Source organism: Solanum lycopersicum, chromosome 11, assembly GCF_036512215.1.
Source record: "Solanum lycopersicum chromosome 11, SLM_r2.1".
In the NCBI taxonomy this organism is placed as follows: domain Eukaryota; kingdom Viridiplantae; phylum Streptophyta; class Magnoliopsida; order Solanales; family Solanaceae; genus Solanum; species Solanum lycopersicum.
Window position 1 is genome coordinate 61,689,983 of NC_090810.1, and position 19,923 is coordinate 61,709,905.

Consider the following 19,923-nt stretch of genomic DNA (forward strand, 5'->3'; position numbering starts at 1 on the left):
TTCGGTTCTAGATACATGTATTTAGCATGTTCAGATATACGTTAAATATGTGAGGTTAAAATTAGGTGTAATTTATTCTAAATACATTGTATTCAAGCATATTTGCATGTATTTGAGATATACTAACTCTCTAGCTTGTCTTTCTTCTACCTCGCTCACGACTCACCTTTTTTCTCTCTCCTCTCTCACCCTCTATCTCTCTATGTATCAATATTTCAAAATGTATTTGGGATGAATATATGTATCTAGTTCTTTCGTTCGCCTCCCTACTAAATTGCTTGTCTCTCTCTTCTCTCCTTAAATAACTATATTTCATATACGTCCAATAGCAAATATACATGTATTTAGATGGTGATTTGAAATCTAAAATGAAATTATTAATTAGTTAAATAATAATATATATATATATAATTCAAATTATAAAGAGAATTAAGTAAATATTGTAGGCATATTTATGTAGTTAATTGATTTTTTTCAAATTTGTATTGTATAATTAATATATTTTAAACTTTATTTCTTGTGAAGTCAGAAAATGGGGAGAATCTTGTTGCATAGATATAAGACAATGTTGACAATTATTCAAAGGTCTTAAAGGTTGAGCTGTTAACTTTTTTATACAAGTAATAAAATATTCAATTTCTCTTCTGAATTTCCACTTATTTACGAGTCATATTTGTCACCATTTACGAGATTTATTCTATTTTTTTTAAAAAAAAGGAGCTAAAGGTCAACACAACTCTTTTTTTTCCAGATTAAACAACTCATAGGTCTTCTTCTAATCGATGCTGAGGCTATGTAGAAAAGTAGTTTTTTCTTTTATAACTTCTAGATGGTAGAAAAGGTCAACATAATATCAAGAAATTTGACCAAGTCATATATATAATGTTTAAGGCAAAATAAGGTCTCAGCTGCCAAATGTCTTTTCTTTGAGCTCATGTGTGTGTAAAAAAAATTTCCCTTGGCATTACAAAAAAGTTTGTGAAAAGAAAATAATAAGAATAAAGAAGTCGAGACAAATGCAAAATAGTAAAATAGGGAAACTCTCAAATAACACTAGGGTGGAATGATAAACCATATAACTCTCAACTACTTGACAAACGCTTTATTCTAAGATTATGTCGTCCGTAAATTGAAATTGTGTCATGTCCTGACTAATCACTTCACATTTCCAGATCATCTCAGTCTCGCTTTCCATATTTTGACGAATTAGCTAGTCATAATAGATTATCAAAATTATATTAAACTTCAAGTGATTTGGCAGATGAAATTTCTAGGTTAATTCCATTGTATTTACAACATACGATGGAGATTGTTTGGGTGAATAATGGTTCTGATCATCCTTAAACTAGTACTACATCTAGAGTTGGGGTGGAAGCACTAGCCTTTTGCTACCCTGTTGGGTACTGCTACTACTAGACAAGTGAATGCTGCTTCCTAATTCCTTTCTGCTGGATTGATTCTTTGGCCTTGTTGGAATGCATTTTGCTCTCACCCGTTCTATCTCCTTCTCCCTTATTTCCAATTTTGCACTCCTGCAAACCAAAAACAACCCCAGCATAGTTTAATTTATTTCCAATACAAGTGGAGTCTATATATGATACGTTCGTAGTGCTTTTGATAAAGATAGCACAGTGGATACAAAACAAAATGCAGCAACGACTAGTAGTAATACCTAGAGAATACGGAGGTTCGTTTGATTTATGCAGCAGTTATTAATGTTGATCAATTAATTAGGTAAAGGCAATTTGACTGTGACATTGGCCTATACTAAAGTTACAAGAGGAAATTGTACTTTTCAATCATGAAAACAGGACAAAATATACTGCGACCCATCACTGTTGAATTGCCCTTTATGTAAGCTAGTATATAGACGTGTAGTGCTATATCAACTTGATTTGCAGCTAATTTTTGTTAATAAGTATTAGTCGTGATTGACAGGAAGCAAAGTATGATCATAAAAATAATACTCACCCATCTGCATTCCATGATGAAGATCTTTTCAGAGCTGGATATTCGTCCTTGTTTGTCTCTATTAAGCTTCCGCTCAAGTACTCTTCTAGCTTTGTGATTCCCTGATGCTCCACCCTCCTACTGATCTCTGCCACCGGTCCACGTGGCACCCTCGATTTGTAATGGGAAAGCCCATGATCTTTTCCGTAACCGCCGGGCCCACAGTCCTTGAACGACATTGACCCACACCATAATAATTGCATCAACACGGAAGAAGATCCTCTGCTCTTTCCATTCGATTCATCTGTTTCTGGACGTACGATTACCTTACCATCGGCTTTCATCAACGTTTCAAGTGTTTCCGGACTTGAATCAGACGGCGGAGGTGAAATGCTAACTTCTTCTTCTTCCTCTTCACCAATTCCAATTTCTCTTCGCCGGCGACGGCGATCGTCTGTCTGAGTTGACGCATCAGCGCCGGCTTTGCCGGAGTATTCGTTACTGGACGACTCTGCTTTGTAGACTCTGTATTCGTGGAAGTCGGCAGAGCACCAGGACTGGTTGCGCCGCCGTGATACAGCCGGGAGTTTTCTCACTTCCGGCACCTGATTTTTAGATGTCAGCGTTGTTGCACCCTCAACAAGTTGTGATCCTTTGAGAACGTACTCTTGGCCGTGTGCTGGATATATAAAATCATGGTCCGCCAAATCGTGCCACACAAATCCATTTCTGTAGCTTCTGCATTGCAGAGAAAAGCACGACTTCCCATTTATGAATGCTAACTAATATCACATAGTTAACAAAAAGAAGAAGTAATTGACCTTTTGGCAGACCAGGAATAGAGGGAAGCGATGCCTTTTCCCCTGAGAAAATTCAAGCGGTTGATGACATCTGAGAATGACAATGACAAGTCAATGGTGAAAATTCCATCAATTAATTATTCTGGCAAATTAAGTATGTATGTGTACCTCTAAGATAAAGTCCTTCGTCAGGGGAAGAAAGTGTAACTTCCATGAAATGAGGATGTTCAAGTTGTCCATTTCTAGTGAGATAATAAACAACAGGCACTTTGCGTTCCGATTTGAGCTTATGATTTTGATTTTCAATCCAAACTTTGTTACTAGTTTCTCTATCTTTCCATTTTTGGTCCTTTGCTCTAACAAATGTCGCCATAGGTTTTTATAGTAACTAGAAGAAGATGAGAGTGTGAGTGTGTGTATAGAGAGAGGGAATGTGCTTGTGAGAATGAATCGTTGATTGAAAAGTGAATGCCGGGGGATTTAATTTAGTGAAACAGAGGGAGGGAGCAGAGATTTCAAAATAGGATGCGGCAGACAACAACTACATGACAAATTTCATTTCACTCGTCTTCTACTATTAATTATTTTCTTGATTTTAATTCATCTCAATTTATTTATTTACAGGGGGTGGGTGATTAAATTTTTTTATATGGGAGTGTAATGTATCTAGTAAAAAAATAAGTTAAAATCTAGTATGAAATTGTTCATTATTAAAGAGACAACATATAAAAAAAATATATATATAGGAGAATTAGTAAATATGATAGGAATATTTGTATAATTAAATTAATTATTTTTTCATATCTTATTTCTTTTTCAATCTATTTTTCTTGTCATAATTCGAATATATTATTCTATTTATTATTTCTTTTAATTTAATAATTATGTCAGTTGTATCTTTTTATATTTATGATCTAGGGTAAAAGTGTAATTATACTTATTTTTTAGAATAATAATTATTTTAGAATATTTATTTTTAATAAGGATGGCAAGTATAACAAAAAGAGGGAGGGGAAAGTAGAATTTCAACAATTATTTACATTTTTTTTGGATTTCTGATTATGTTTCTCTCGCCATTTTCTTTAACCTCTCTTTATGATTTTAGTTCGATATTTTTAAAGTTAGAGTTTGATAATTTCATTATAATTAAAAATATATATCAAATATCAAAGTTTAAATTTTGATTTAATTTTATGATTTATATCTACTCTGAATTTCTAGTTCAATTTAGATACATAAAGTATTTTTGAATTAAGCAGTTTGATTTTTATAACATTTAGTTTGTTTGAATTCTTATTGATTCTTGTCGGAGTGAATTCAAATTAATTCAAAAAGAGTTGACTTAACACTTTTGTAATACTTCACCAAACATTGACTAAATCCTGCCATGATTATTATGTTACTAAAATTTTTCTCTGAAGTAATTAAATAAAGTAACTTACTTGGCCCAAATGTTTGGAAATTTTCGTATTAAAATTAGTAATATACTTTATGTCCGTTTGTTTTAATTTACGTGTCATATTATGCTCTTTATTTAATTAGTCTTAAAGAAAAATGATATATTTATATCTAGTAACAATTTAACTTTAAAATGTTTATTTTACTTTTAATGAGTTGATTTATAGATCCACAAATAATTATGACTTATTTTATAGCATAAATTTTAAAAAGACTATTTAGAGGAGATTTTGAGTTGATCAGAGTTGAATGATCAATATATACTTCATGTATAGTTATATTATATTTAGCTTTTTGGGTAAATCATAATGTAATAGTGTATATATAATTACTCATGTATAAGTGCTATTTAGTTTTTTCATGTATCATAATGTATATTTAGTGTATACTTTGTATGACTTTTGACTTTATTTTTATGTAAATAAAACACAATTAATGTTTATTGTAAATCAATACTTTATTATATATATATATAGAGAGAGAGATATTTATTTGTTAAATATAATACACTAATATAATCATAACTTAGAAGTTATAAACTAAAAAATTTGGTTCCACCTTTGTTAATAGCAGGATCGTATTCATTTGGTTGTGGTATGTGTATTATATGTTCATCTGGTCTATCGATGTATTTGTAAGGACCAATTGTTTGTTCTAAAATTCTTATTGCTAATTCAATCTAAACATAAAAATATGTTTGCAAAATTGGAACTATTTGTCAATTAGTTAAACATTTAATAAATCTTGAGTAGTGACCTTTCATCCCTAGGGTAAAAGGAACATATCTCTCTGTATTGGAAAGTACACCATCTTGTTATCAACAAAATTCCAAATATTTTAGGTATGGGTCTTACGAAGTATCATTTTCATTATAAATCTTTTTTTTTAAAAAAACTTTATATTAAATACATGTGTGAATCATCATCATTGTAATTCATAACGAGGAAGTGCATGTGTTTGATAAGCAAAAAGGTCCAAATTAGGGAGTAATTCAAGGACCAATATTCACATGGGATATATCTATCTTCCAGATGTTCTATATTTCCCATTTCCAAAGTATGCAGCAACGTGCCCTATATATTGTTTCTTCCATTTTTGTGTTTCTCAACTCAAATATCAACACATTCATGCATCGATCTGACATGTTATAATTGAATATTTAAATATATTATAAAATATTTTACATTAAAATTTTTAAAAAAGTTATTTGATGTATTTTTAAGCGTTCATTATATAACTTAAAAATATGTAAATTTGTTTGATTGTACAAATTATCGTTCATAAACTATAAAACTTTGTATCTATTTCGATTGATGAGATGTATATTATTAAAGAAGGTGATATATTTTGTGTTATGTAGTTGCTGTTTGAGAACACAAGCATGAAAGTGTCCAAAATTTGAGATAGAAGTATCTAATAGCTAGCAAAACTTTGACTTTCGTGATATCAAATCATAAAAATATATTTAAATAAAATTTATTGAAAAAAATATAATATTTATTTAAATAACGAAATTTAAATGTGTAATGCAAATTGAGAAGGTTGAAAATGATAAGCATACACAATATGTGATGGATGACACCAAAGAATGGCAACTTCGATAAGACGATTATCCTAATTCATAAGCCTAATCCATTACAAAAAGGAACAATTAATTGTTATCATATTCAAACAAAGATAAAAGGAAGAATTAATTGTTTTTATCATTATCTTCTTATATTGATGATGCTGTGTATGGAAATTCTGTCCCAAAAAGACAATTTAAAAAAAAAATTGATAAAATATTTGTATCTTTTGTGTGCTTTAAATTGCAGCTAAAAACGATAAATTTTTCTATATGATTAATTGTTAAGGTATCGGTGGAAAAAGGCTTTTTTATTAAATCCTTTTAGATTTGGATATGGATCTGCTGTTTTTTTTAAACTCAAACACATTATTATTGGGGCTAACTATAGGTTGAAATAATTGCTAGGTAACAACGTATAAGGATAATTATGTGTAATTTATCCTAGATAATTATATTTAAGTGTGTCTAAGATACTTTCTATTATTCATGTCCTTTATATTGTTATTTTACAAATTCATATATATATATATATATATATATATATATATATATATATATATAAATTACAATTAACAAATATATGTATCTGATATCAAAATATGTATTTATACATTCATCAATGTAAACGTATATAAGTATATGTATACTCGTCGATTGCTTCTAAGTACCATCCACATCAATCAGAAAGAGTGGAGAAAAAAGGAGAAGTGGGAGGAGAGAACATTATTTTAAAAAAATATATATATAATAAATTTAATAGATATGATAGAAATATATTGTTTTTCCTACAATAAAGCTTATTCAAATGTTTACCAAATTGAGGAGTCATTTTAGATAGATATTGAGCCTTAATTTTTAGCTCAAATTATTTGTCTAATTCCTTCAAAAAGAGTTTTTTTCTTTAATCCACTCTCGAATTCCTTTTGGAAGACATAAACAAACACATTCGAATAGTTTGATAAAGTTATTAGACTTTAGGACGGAGATAGTAGATCGCATGCTGATTTCATTGAATCTAGTAAAGTTTATTTCAATAGTATATTTGTAATATTATAGCGATGTTCACTAAATATGTATATATTAAATTTAAAACATAATTGTTATTTTTTAAATTAATTATTAAAGTTTAGAATTCATAAAATTCAAATCAATCTGATTTATTGTTTGCTTTTTTTAATTATTATTTTTTTACTATTTTTTAAATCTGAGCTCCTGATCAACATATCCATAGATAACATGTTGATTATATACATGTATATATTGGCTACTTAAAATTGAGCAATTGGATATATAGTTATTTAGGTTTATATATTGTTATTTTCCTATTCGATTTAACTTCCATTGCTTTACTAAAAAATGCATATTAAATTATGAGCCAACCCTTAGAAATCCCCAATGGTGATATAAAAAGTTGATACACTATATATAAATTTATAATTATGATACTAATCAAGCTATAGTAGTCATATATAATGATTCCAATGTGAAAGGGAAAAGAAATATTGATAAAACATTCATATAATCAGAAAACCAAATCACTTAGCAACAATCTTAATCAATCATTAAAAACTTCTAGTAATATGTATACCCTACCAACCAAGGAAATGGGATCTTTATCAAACATGAGTTTGTGGACAGTTATGAGATCGTTTCATATTAAATTAAAAAGGGTTTTGAATTTCAACTTTAGATATAAAGAAAATTTTATTAATAGCGCTACTTTCAAATAAATTTTATAATATTATGTATTTAAATTTAATCGAAATTTAAAAATAAATTGGGAACACTAAATTAAATAGAAGAAAGAATTGGGATCTTTCAGTTTACTACTTAGATAAAAACAACTCTTACCCACTAGACCACTTACACTATACTATATGTTAGTGCATAGACGTGACATCAACACTAAATATGTAACATCAACATTCAACAATAAAATAAGTCACTTAAATTACTATAAATATTCCTGGCCACTTAATTCTTTAGAGAAGGTTAAATGACAATATTTTATCATGTTATTTTAAGAATTTAATATCTTATCATCTTTTATCCCATCCATTAAAATTATACCTCCCCTCTTTCAATTTTAGTGTCCATTTGACTCTATATACCCCAGTTTTGTTGTGCCATGTGGAACTAACCATATATAAATTCTTGACTATTGTTGCCTAACAATTCCTTATACATGCTCTGAATTACGAAAACAGCAATATAATATGTAACTCTCATAAATTAAATTTATGGAAGATGTATGATATATATAAATTTTTTTTTATTTTTGTAAAGATAGAAAAATTATTTTTGATAGACTTTCTATATAAAAAAGAGTAATAAAAACAACACGAATACTACTAACAAAGGAGAAGATGAGAAGAGAAGAGAAGATTGACCCCATGTCTCCCCCACATAAAGACTATACAAATATTTGATTACCTACTACTTTTCTACCTTAACCTCAATTTCTAAATCTTTCTATATAGAGTTATGTCCTTAATAAATTAAAGATATGTCATATCATAATTAATTACCTCCCTCAGTTTTTATTTGACTCATCTCTACCTTTCTTATAACTTACTATAGTCAACCCCTCACACTTCCTAATTGGTGCATGCCTGAACATCTCAGTCTCGCTTCCCTTAAAAAGTCAATTAACTGATCTATAAAGATATTGTAATTCAAAAAAATTAGTGGTTAATTCATTTATGTAATATGTATTTGAGAAATAAACACACAAGTTTTTTCAAATTTAAATCTAAAGTAAATATCTAATAAAGATAATTTATATTATATATATGTTCAAGTAATCAATTGAAGTATACTATAATTTAAATGTATAAATAAAATTTATAAATTTAAAAGTGAAAATGTATTAAGCTCTTTTTTAATTGACTAGCTAGCTAAATAATGTGTGATTCATTTATTGGGTTTTCGTTAGAATTTTAATTTTATGGATTTTGAATTTTATAATAATAATTTTTATTAATACTAATTAGTTTTTAAATTTAGCATTTAAATATATTTTTTGATAAATTTAATGATATAGTATACTGTCATACATGTAGATTACTAGGTCCATCCCTAATTACATGATGCCATATTCCATTTTTATATATTTCTTATCATATTGATTTTTAACATTATGTGTTGTAACGTAATCATGTTTGGTTTCTCATACCAAAAAGTTTTTGTTTTAAAAAAAAAGAGGTTTAAGGAGTACCTTTTTTTTTCCTTCTTGAAATTATTACTCCTTTGATTTCTTTTATTCTTGTTCTTTTTTTTCTTTTTCTTTTTTTATAAAATATGTAACTTAGAGTATATATGACATGATATTTACATGGCTATAAAATTATATGATCAACAAATTGTTTGATTCGAAAATAAATTATATCCACATTAATTATGTAAAACCATTAATTTATCATCTGTAGACTGTAGTACAAAAATTAGAAATACATGGGTGAACGAGGGGGATCACAATGTACAATATTTTTTGTTGGAAAATTGATTTGTTTTATATTAAATAAATATGAGTAAGGAAACGATGGTTATTTTATGCATGCATTTAATACTAAATGTCTTTAATTTTGTGATTTTAGATATATCATATGAAAAGATAAAATTAAAAATTATCAAAAAAAATATAATTAAAAGGAGAAACAAATTTTTTAAAAGAAAAGTATTTCTATTGACCAGTAACTCCTTCACCTTTTATTTTTCTATAGATCCTATTCATCATTTAAGTAACTAAATGGCCTTAGCTGAAGTCAAGGGATATTGTAAAAAACTAGTCTTTATCCGATGGTATTTATCAATTTGAGAAAAGATATTCACCAAGGGTGTGTTAGATCGAAAGGAAAATCTTTTTCATGAAAAATATTTTTTTTAAAAGTAATTGAGGTATTGAATAATATTTGTTTTAGTGATGAATGAAGTGATGCGATGTACTTAAGATGAAGTTTATTGGTGTATATTATTTGCGGATGGAATTGTATTGATCAAAGAGATATATATCGTAGTTAATGTTATGCCAAAAGTGTGAAGACAAACTCGGGAGGATAAGGGGTTTAGATTGAGAAGGACAAAATGGAGTGTTTGGAATGCAGATTTAGTGATTTCATGCATGATGAAGGCGTAGAAGTGAGGCTTACTATCGCCAAGAAAGATAATTTGAAGTACCTCGAGTATGTAGGTAAGTGGAGATATCGATGATGATATCACACATCGTATTAAAAGTGTACTGTAAACAAAGTTGAGGCCTGTCTTCAGAGTCTTATTTGATAAACTGGTAATATCAAAACTTAAATGTAAATTATGTAGAGTGATGGTTATACCGACATTATTGAAACGAAGCAGAATAACTCACATATTCAAAAGATACATATTGTGAAAATGAGAATGTTGTGATAGTGTGGACATACTAAGGGCGATAAGATTAGAAATGAGGTTATTCGGAGTAAGATAGAAGTGACCTCTAAGGTGAACAAGATGAGAGAAACGAGATTGTGATGATTTAATTTGAATAACTGAAGCGGAGATACGCAAACACCCTAATGAGGATGTAAAAGTGAGAGGTAGGCCTGAAAAGTATTAAGCAGAGATGATTAGACAAAATATTACGAAATTTTTAAATTATTGAAGATATGACCAGAGGATGTAAATAACACATTTCAAAGGTAGAATGTTAGTAGATGTATAGTGGAGTGTTACCTTCCTTTCGTGTGTTAAGGCTTGTTAGTATTTATAATTGTACTAGCCGTTAACTTGTACATCTATTTTTTTTTTAAATCTTTCATCATTTGTACTATTATTTCGTGGTGCATGTTCTTGCCTGTACATTGAATTCTCTTATTAGTTATTATGTTTTCATCATAGTTTTCTTCTTCTGTATACGTGAAATTGTTGCATTTTAAACGAGGTTTTTCAATATTTATCAAATGTCATATTTTTTTAAAAATAAAAATAAAAATAGAATGGAAAATAATAATTATTCAGCGGTGAAAAATTAAATATTAAATTGAGAGCAAATATTTTATGAAAGTAACATCCACGTATGACTGTCTTATCTTCATTTATGATCACCAATATTGGTCTTTCATGTTAGTGGCTTTCATCATATGCAACATTACTCTGCACACAGTTGAGCCACTTGTTTGGTTATATTAGACTCACAATTTATATATTTTTGAATAAAAAATAATATATATATATATATATATATATATATATATATATATATATATATATATATATATATATATATAAAAGCCTATGAAATTTCCTTGATCTCACTAAATTGTTATTTTGAAGAAAAATGAATATATTATTGATTAATAGAACATAAATTAAATATTGTATACATTTAAAGATATATAAAAGGTAGTCCAAGCAAATATTTGTACGATTTAAAAAAAGAAGAAGAAGAAACTATAAAGCTGCTTCTTATAATATTCTGCAAAAATTTAGGATTATTCATTAAATAGTGATGGAACCACCAACTTAAAAGTCTAAACTCATCATATTTAAATCTTAAACTTCATTTTTATAAATTAATTTAAAATTATTACAGTGTCTGTATATTAGAAATTTTAACTCTAAATTCGTTTTTTTAACTTTGGTTAATATATACTTAATTTTCCCCGCCCCCATCCCTTAAATTTTGAATTTTGACCTAATTAAGTAACCATAGAGATATTTTTGAATAAAAAGTATAACAACAAAAGTGAATTTAGTCCAAAATTATAATAATATAAATTTTTTAGACATTCTTGATAATTTTCTAATTAATCTACGATTAAAACATTTAAAATCTAAATTAGCCTGTCCCTACCCCACAAGGCAAAAAGAAAAGAAAAACTCTCTATGATGGCAATTATTCGTAGTATAAATATCAAAGTAGCCTTAAAATGAACCACACATAAAAAAAGAGAAAGTATTATTAGTAATAGAAAAAAAAAAAAAAGATGGTGCAAGAAGAAATAATGAGAAGAGGTCCATGGACAGAAGAAGAAGATGTGCAGCTTTTATTTTATGTTAAATTATTTGGAGATCGACGATGGGATTTTCTTGCCAAAGTTTCAGGTTTGAAACTAAGGTGATTGGCGGGAGACAAATTATAAAAAAAAAAAAAAACATCGTAGTATATAGGTATAAATATTAGTACAAAAAAATAGTCTCTCTATGTTTTATCCCAAATAACAGTTAAGTTTCTAATCTCTTCTTTAATTACTTTTAATTTTAATCATGTATAGTTGTTTGTGATGTGTTTATGTTATGTTTTAGGGTTGAAAAGAACAGGTAAGAGTTGTAGGTTACGTTGGGTTAATTATTTGAATCCTGATCTCAAACATGGGAAAATGACTCCTCAAGAAGAACGTCTTGTTCTTGAACTTCACTCCAAATGGGGAAATAGGTAATTCAAAATATTCACTTTTTAATTTATTTGTACTTTTTATTGTTATGTTATATTATATGGAGGAGCTCTAGCGTGGTTTATGCAATATATTTTAATATCCTTACACGTCTCAAACTATACTTTATTATTATTATTATTATTTTTTAATTTATCATTTTACTTTTGATTGTTAGTTATAATTTTCCTTCCTTTTGGAATGGAGATCCCGTTAGCAACAAGCATCATAGTTATATTTTAAGTTGAAGTTTTGTTATATTCAACAACAAACATGAAGATTGTTAATTTCCATTGTTATACTTCAGGTTAGATTTATTGACAATTTTTTTCTTTAATTTCAATATATATATATATATGATGTTATTTTCTTTATTTTTTGTGTTTAGATGGTCAAGAATTGCCCGAAAAATACCAGGACGTACTGATAACGAAATTAAGAATTACTGGAGAACTCATATGAGGAAAAAGGCCCAAGAACAGAGGAAAAAGTCTTCTGTTTCTCCATCTTCTTCTTCTTCTTCTTCAATCACTCACGAAGAAAATGAAAGAAACTTCTACGATACGGGTGGACTCAAGCTCTTGCAAGTTGAAGGAGAAAAGAAATCTAGTGATCAAGAACAAGATGGAAAAAGTATGAAAGTTTACTCTATGGATGAAATTTGGAAAGATATTGAATTATTAGAAGAAAATGAAGAAAAAATGAATAAACCAATTATGGGGTCCATTTTACCCCTATGGGATTATTCCCTAGACTCACTTTGGAAAGATTTTGATTGGAATAACTTTCGATAGGAACATGACACAACAGATTTCATATATCAAACGGTTAAATTGAGGACCAGAAAAGACGAATTGCTAGGAGGTTCATTTATTTGAAAAGAAAAAACAAAAACAAAATTGTTATAGTTTGTGATAGGTTTTACAAGAAAAATATTAAGTTTTAACTTGTATATTACTATATTATTAGTGGTGAAAAAAATAAAGAAAGATTAGAAGGTGCTAGGCCCCTCTTAAGAGGATTAGTAGTAGTGCTTTGGAATTAAGTCTCTTATTGTAGCCATTTCATGATGCTTTGATTTAATTTCTTTGACTTTTAAGTTTGTTTCAATGTGACATATTTTCGCTATCCAGCATATCTTTTATCTAGTGTTTATGTTATGTATATGTTCATTCAAATTTAATAATGCTAGTTTAAATTTTATATTTGACTTAAGAAATTCATTAAATATATAATATAAACTATTAATTTATAACTCGACAATGTAAAAATATTAAATTTCAAATTTTAATTCCACTTCTATTTGTTAAAATTATTAAATTATGTTGAATCTGTTATTAACGTACTAACTCCGCCCCTGATTCCAAAGACTGGGGATCTGATTAGGATGCAATTAGAGTTAGTGGTGATTTTAACTCTGTAATCCACTACTATTAGCATTAGCACAACTTTCATTTTGATACGGCAAAACGGAAGGACATGATTGGATGATTAAAAAGATAGAAAATATATTCTGCAATCACCTTTGTGCATTAGACTATGATTATTTATACCAATAACTCAAAGAGGAATAGTTTAGTTACCACATAAACACGTAGCTACTTTCTTTATCACACAAATATAGTATTCATCATTCATTATAAATGGTCACAATGATAAAGTTATGTACTATTCTACACTCAATTATGTGATTGAATAGTTATTATTTTTTTAATTTTATTTTATATAATACTATTTGATCATACGCAATGTGTCAGTATCACTTATTTAATTGATGAAAAAAAAGTTAAAAAGAGTACTATATTAACTTTTTATTAAAGTGATAAGCATGAGTGGTTAGTGATATTTCATATTTAGATGTTACTCAAAAAAATAATAAGGGGACAAACGATAGAATTGAATAATGTGTTGGAAGAATTCAATTAGCTTCTTGTTAATTTTCTAGAAGTGGTAAGTGGTTCTATGACTATATATGCATATCCTTTTCCTCCTAATTTATGTAACAGTTAACTTTTAAAATTCAAAATTGTATAGTAACATTTTAATATATAATTTTATATATACATTGATCATATAAAAAAATATTATAATTTATGACATAACTTAATATTTAGAGCCAAATAGCCACTATTTTTATTGCTAAAAGTTATGAACTTATTATGATAATGATACAAGAACTTAACAATTCTACAACTTGGTCCTGGTAGAAGAGTCATAGTAAAAATGAACAGACCTGTTCAATATGAAACTTTCGAGCACGAGCTCAAATTTAATCAAACGAAAAGAAAGTGGTGGCTACCTCCTCCTTTTATGTACCCTTGGGTCAATTTCCATGTCATACTACTCCCACTAGTATAAGTTAAGCTTAGAAATATCGCAGAATGTATAATCAATAATAATTTTAGTAAAACTAAAGTGTATAATGAGTATATATTTTGTGTATAATCAATATAATACACACTGACTATATCAAGAGACCATTACAATTATTTACGCTGAAGTGTACAATGCCATTAATTAGTGCCAAGTTATGGACTAGATTTTAAAACAATAAATACTTTATTTCAGAAAGAAATAACTATTGAAATATTTTTTCAAAAAACTTGGCCAACTATGCAAATAATCCAGCAAATAGTATTTATTTATGTCGCTTATTTAATTCAAATTTATGGATTAAAGAATTCTTATCCGTCACCTAGTTTATTAGGCATACGTTTAGAGAAATTTACCAATTTCGATAGGAAATAGGCGACATAACTGGTTATGACTTTTTTTAAGGCATAACTAATGTAATATTATAATATGAAAACATAAATTTATGAAGAATAAAAATTGCTGTATTTATTAATTGGATATCAAGATATTTTTGTGGGCCCTGTTGTTGTACAATTGGTTGATATTGAAGCTAAAATTGAGGACCAAATTTAGTATATGCCATAGGATTTACCAAATTATCTCTAATGGCTAAATTGCAGATACTTTATCTCTTCTCTTACAATTTTCTTCAGTTTGTTGGATGGTAAATTTCTTTTCCCTTTCACAATTTTTATTTTTAAAAAATTATATTCATAATGTTCCAATATTATATGTGATGATGGATGACATGAAAATGTAGGACATTAGCCCTTTTTAGAATTTTGAGCAATTTTATTTCCACCAAGTCTGTCACTGAGGCTTATGCTTCTGCTGGTGAACTAATTTGTGAGTTCCAATTTATTACTTATTTCCTTAATTAATCTCAATTTCATTAAGAAAAAGAAAAAAAAAACATCCCATTTTTTATGTTTGAGTAAATTTGTGATCTTTATGGTTTAGGTTTGCTGCAATGTTGTGCATTCTTGGAAGTTATACATGGGGCTATTGGTAAAGTATTTTTAATTGGTTACATTTGACAATAGGTAGCTAGAGGCGGAGCCAGAATTTGGAATTCTAATTATCTTTTTTTTAGTTATTGGCTTCAAAAATAATAATTTGTTTCAAAAATAATAATTTGTACATATCCAATGTAGAAATTTTTTTGAACCAAAGTTATTGAGTTTGGCCGAATCTGTAACCAACACACTGGCTCTGCGGCTCCGCCTCTAGCTAGCTAGCTCATATTCTGATTCCTGTTTTTTTGGGGGGTTATGAAGGGATTGTTCCTAGTGGGATAGTGCTTCCTCTGATGCAATGGAGTGGAAGAACTCATTTTTTGCTAGCAATTGTTCGTCAAATTGTTGAGGTTTTGTATCTTTCGTATCAAATCACACTTATGTTTATGCATTAGCTACTCAAATATGATATGCTATGTTGCTCTAACTCCATGAAAACGTTGTTGCACCCATGTCAGATACTCCAAAATGCACTACTTTTGGAGGATCCGGCTCGCATCTGGTGATATTTTTGAAGAGTCCGAGCGACATAGAGTACTTGCTCTTTTTACATAGTATTGTCGCGGGGTTAATTATTGGTGACAATAACATGATTTATGGAAATTTAGTAATGCAATGAAATCTTTCTTTTTGCTAATTTCTGTTCGTTGTTAGCATTAGTATTTAGTAGTGAACACAAAGATGATTCTTGTAGGTCCAGGACTCGCCTTCAGTGTTCATAACGTTTTCCTCTTGGAGCTTAAGTGAGGTGAGTTAATTTTCTTCATCTCTTCGCCTTTCTTACATGTTACTCTCATTTTCTTTTTTCCTTGACTTCTTCCCCTCTTCTTAATTTAGTTGATTCATGTTTTTAGAACTTTAAGCCGTTATCTTTGTGGAACTTCCTTGAAATGACTTTAGAACTTACTCCCATTGAAAGCAATGGCTGGAAATGGAAGAAATCAATTGTGCTGGATGGACTTTTGATGTAAGTGAGCACATGAAAGGGACTACAAGGAGTGTATTTATGATGATCAGAAAATCATGATGTTCTAGAGGTTAGACTTTGAAGTGAGGTACCTTTCGTCATTTGTTCCCCTCGACAAGCTATTGTGGAACTAACTCTGTAGGTGTGCATTGTACTTGCTAACAATCTGAGGTCAGTCTAACCTTGTAGTAGTGATGAGAAGTGACGGTTAAGGAAAAAGGCGATGAATGTACATACTTGGAGATAAATGCGTGTGACCTGACTTATATTCTACGTTCTTGCGAGACAGCCTGTTCGATTCACTTGTTAATCCCTCTGTTAGATAAATGTATGAGACCTGATTTATTGGGATATTGCATCTTTTTAACTTCTTGAAATTGACAGTCGTTGGGAAAGAAACGGTAAAATAGGACTGAGGTAGGCCACAATGTGAGTTGTCTGATTCATATCATTGTACAAAAATACAGGAAGTCGCTATATTTACTCATACACATGCTCGGTAACAATAGTTTCCTCTACGGATAAGAAAAGAAACTACACTTAATCTTATCCCATAGGCCGAGAAAGGTAGATTGACAGTTTGGTATATTGTGTAGAGGTATTTTCTTAGTTCAGTTTTCTGTCTTATATTGTACTTTTTAGCTGGGAGTCTACTTTTAAATTGAAAAGCATTTATTCAGTTACTGAAGGGAATAAGATTGTTGAGAAGTTCTGCATTTAATTGATCCGCTGCATATGCCACATGACCGAAAGATGATACATGTAGAATTTACGTCATAGGTTTTGCTCAACCATGAGTGTATTTCCTTCTAGGCAATTCTCAGAATCATTTCTACCATTTGTGTCATGGCAGGAAGATTCTGTTCTCCTCTGTACTACACTAATTATCCTATGTCATCTTCATATGCTTATCTCCTAAATCCAACAAACTGATCAACTTTGTTTCACTGGAAATCTGTTTTTTTCCTCAGAAGTAACCAACAACATAACCAGTGTAATCCCACAAGTGGAGTTTAGGGAGGGTAGAGTGCGCTGTACGCATGCAGAGGTAGAGATATTTATATTGTTTCTGATAGAACCTCGGTTTTAGATATAAGCGTTTCCAAGCAGTTTGAGAAAAGGAATACAATACATCAAAGCAGTAGCAACAACGAACTAATGTGAATGCCTCAAAAGTAACCAACTAATGATAATTAAAACCCGACACTCCCTCCATCTTCAAGTCCTTTTCCATAAGTTACTCTAATATGAAAAACATATCAATTGTCATAATTAGAAACTCAGTGCATCTTCAAGGAAGTTAAATGACCTTGTTTCTACTTCCACAAGAATACTTAGAACTGAAATTTCCGAACTCCTTCTTCCTATTCCTGTGGTGTATTTTTGTTAGTGAAATGTGGATATATAATATTAAAATGTCCACACACTAACAATTTTAATTAACAGTCTAAAAAGGTTTGACATGTCTGCATAAGTTGTATCTCCCATTAGACCAAGCACTTAATAATGCTATAACATTTTTCACATCTCATAATGACGGCTCATTTCTATCAACTTTAGTTTTCACTCCTAAAGCTATCCTACTAGTTATAGAGTACCGGTTTGGTGATTTAGTGGTTGAATGGGTATCACAATATCCATTTGGTTACAAAAACACTATGTGATTCAAAGCTAAGCTAACCGTATCCACTTTATCCTTATTAATTTGCAATGTTTTAGTGCACAGTAATGTATAAGCGGTACTTTTAGGGAAAGTGTACTGAAATTGAAATGCCGAAAGCTCACCTTTAGGCAAAGGCTATCCTAAAATAGCTTATACTGAAACGTGAAACATTGAGAAAAACACAAACTCTAATGTGATTCTAAGCTTTACGAACCTAATCTCAGGCCCAAATATTTTACCTGTCGCGTCCTAACTTTTCCATCTTTTGGTCTTCACTTCATCCTTTTGATCATCTTCCGTTGATCTTGCATGATGATAAACTTTAAACAATTGTATGATCCTGTTTTGCTACTCAATGCAGGTGATCAGATACTCGCACTATGCTTTGAGTTGCATTGGCAGTCCACCGTACTTGATCACATACCTCAGGTTCGAATTCTCTTGCAGAAAATAATTCCTCTAGTTACTAAGGAGAGAGTATATTATATTCCTCGGAATTTTTTTGGTTTTTAATATGTTTTTTGCCTATTAGGTACACTGCTTTCATTCTACTGTATCCCGTTGGAGTCGGACCTGGTGAAAGTAAGCTAACAATTTTGTTGAAACTAATTTTATTTCATCCATTTCTTTTTGTGGTCTCTTTGTCTTGTATGTGTAAAATCTGAAAATCTTCGACTTCATTTCTGTGCAGTATGGCTTATGTACCAGGCACTTGCGTTCATTAAAACGAGAAATCTGTATGCAGATACTCTTCCTTTCAGTTATTATAACTTTGTCAAGGTACGTTTCGATATCCTGAAACAAAGAGTAATTTCTGCTGGAACTTTAATACGCGAAACAATTTTTAGTGCCGAAAGATAACTTTGGCTTTTGCCACCATAACAATGGGCTCCTTCAGCTTTACTTTTGCATCAATTCTCTCCCCATTTCTTTAGACGAATTTCGGGGCTCATTCTGTATATAGCTTTGATTTCTCGGATTTGATAAGGCACTTACTCTGGATGAAACTTTAAAACATAGAAATGCAACTTAAATTGTGCTACGTAGCAATGTTGCAAGTGGATCAGCGTTTCTAGTTGATATTGGTGCGTCATTCATAAGCATAAAGAAGTGGCATAATACATATGTATATACCTGTTCAACTTTGCATATTTATGTACATCCAGATGTTAGCTAATGCCATATTAAAGAGCATGGATATATATTTATGTCAATGTTATTTTTTTGTTATAAACATAAAAGATTTTTCATTTCTAACTTCAGGTTCTGCTTCTATTATACCCTCTTTTATGGTTCAAACTTTATCTGCACTTGTTCAAGCAACGCCGATCAAAGCTGGGTAAATATCACAAGACAAAGAAGACATGAGAGTCCATGAAATTAATCTTAAATAAATTAAAAGTCTCTTGGATTATTTTATTTCACATTTTGTTATGGATATTAATCAGTTATTTTATTCCATCATATGTACTAAAATGATAGGATTACATGTCCAATATAAAAGGCGAGTAAGTTAATCACATGAAATATCCTTGTCTATTCCGTGCAACGATCCATCAACAGACTTTCTGTTGGTGAATGTTCAAATATAATTTGTTTATCTGAACCTGGTTTAATATCTATTGGAGAAACTTAACATTCGTATGCTTGTGAGAATTACCCACTAAAACAAGATAACAAGTACTATATAAGTACCAAAATATATTAAGCCAGTATTGATAAAAACATATTGATTCTGTC

The 19,923-nt window shown here is 29.5% G+C and overlaps 3 protein-coding genes across 3 annotated transcripts; 2 read left to right on the forward strand and 1 right to left on the reverse strand.

The window, feature by feature from the left end:
- Positions 1-1,024: 1,024 nt before the first annotated feature.
- LOC101267866 (protein SOSEKI 5) lies at positions 1,025-3,316 on the reverse strand. Its single transcript, XM_004251408.5, has 4 exons — positions 2,919-3,316; positions 2,772-2,841; positions 1,972-2,688; positions 1,025-1,532 (listed from the first exon to the last, which is right to left on the reverse strand). Exons 1-4 carry the CDS (start codon positions 3,121-3,123, stop codon positions 1,358-1,360), a joined length of 1,167 nt encoding a protein of 388 aa, XP_004251456.2. The 5' UTR covers positions 3,124-3,316; the 3' UTR covers positions 1,025-1,357.
- Positions 3,317-11,679: 8,363 nt separating this feature from the next.
- LOC101262486 (transcription factor MYB48) lies at positions 11,680-13,310 on the forward strand. The gene is made up of 3 exons (XM_004251260.5): positions 11,680-11,853; positions 12,055-12,184; positions 12,571-13,310. The coding sequence occupies exons 1-3, from the start codon at positions 11,736-11,738 to the stop codon at positions 12,974-12,976; spliced, it is 654 nt and encodes a 217-aa protein (XP_004251308.1). The 5' UTR covers positions 11,680-11,735; the 3' UTR covers positions 12,977-13,310.
- Positions 13,311-14,969: 1,659 nt separating this feature from the next.
- Positions 14,970-19,710, forward strand: LOC101262991 (uncharacterized). Its single transcript, XM_004251261.5, has 9 exons — positions 14,970-15,201; positions 15,298-15,383; positions 15,498-15,545; positions 15,815-15,903; positions 16,248-16,301; positions 18,545-18,612; positions 18,716-18,765; positions 18,875-18,963; positions 19,447-19,710. Exons 1-9 carry the CDS (start codon positions 15,143-15,145, stop codon positions 19,549-19,551), a joined length of 648 nt encoding a protein of 215 aa, XP_004251309.1. The 5' UTR covers positions 14,970-15,142; the 3' UTR covers positions 19,552-19,710.
- Positions 19,711-19,923: the final 213 nt, after the last annotated feature.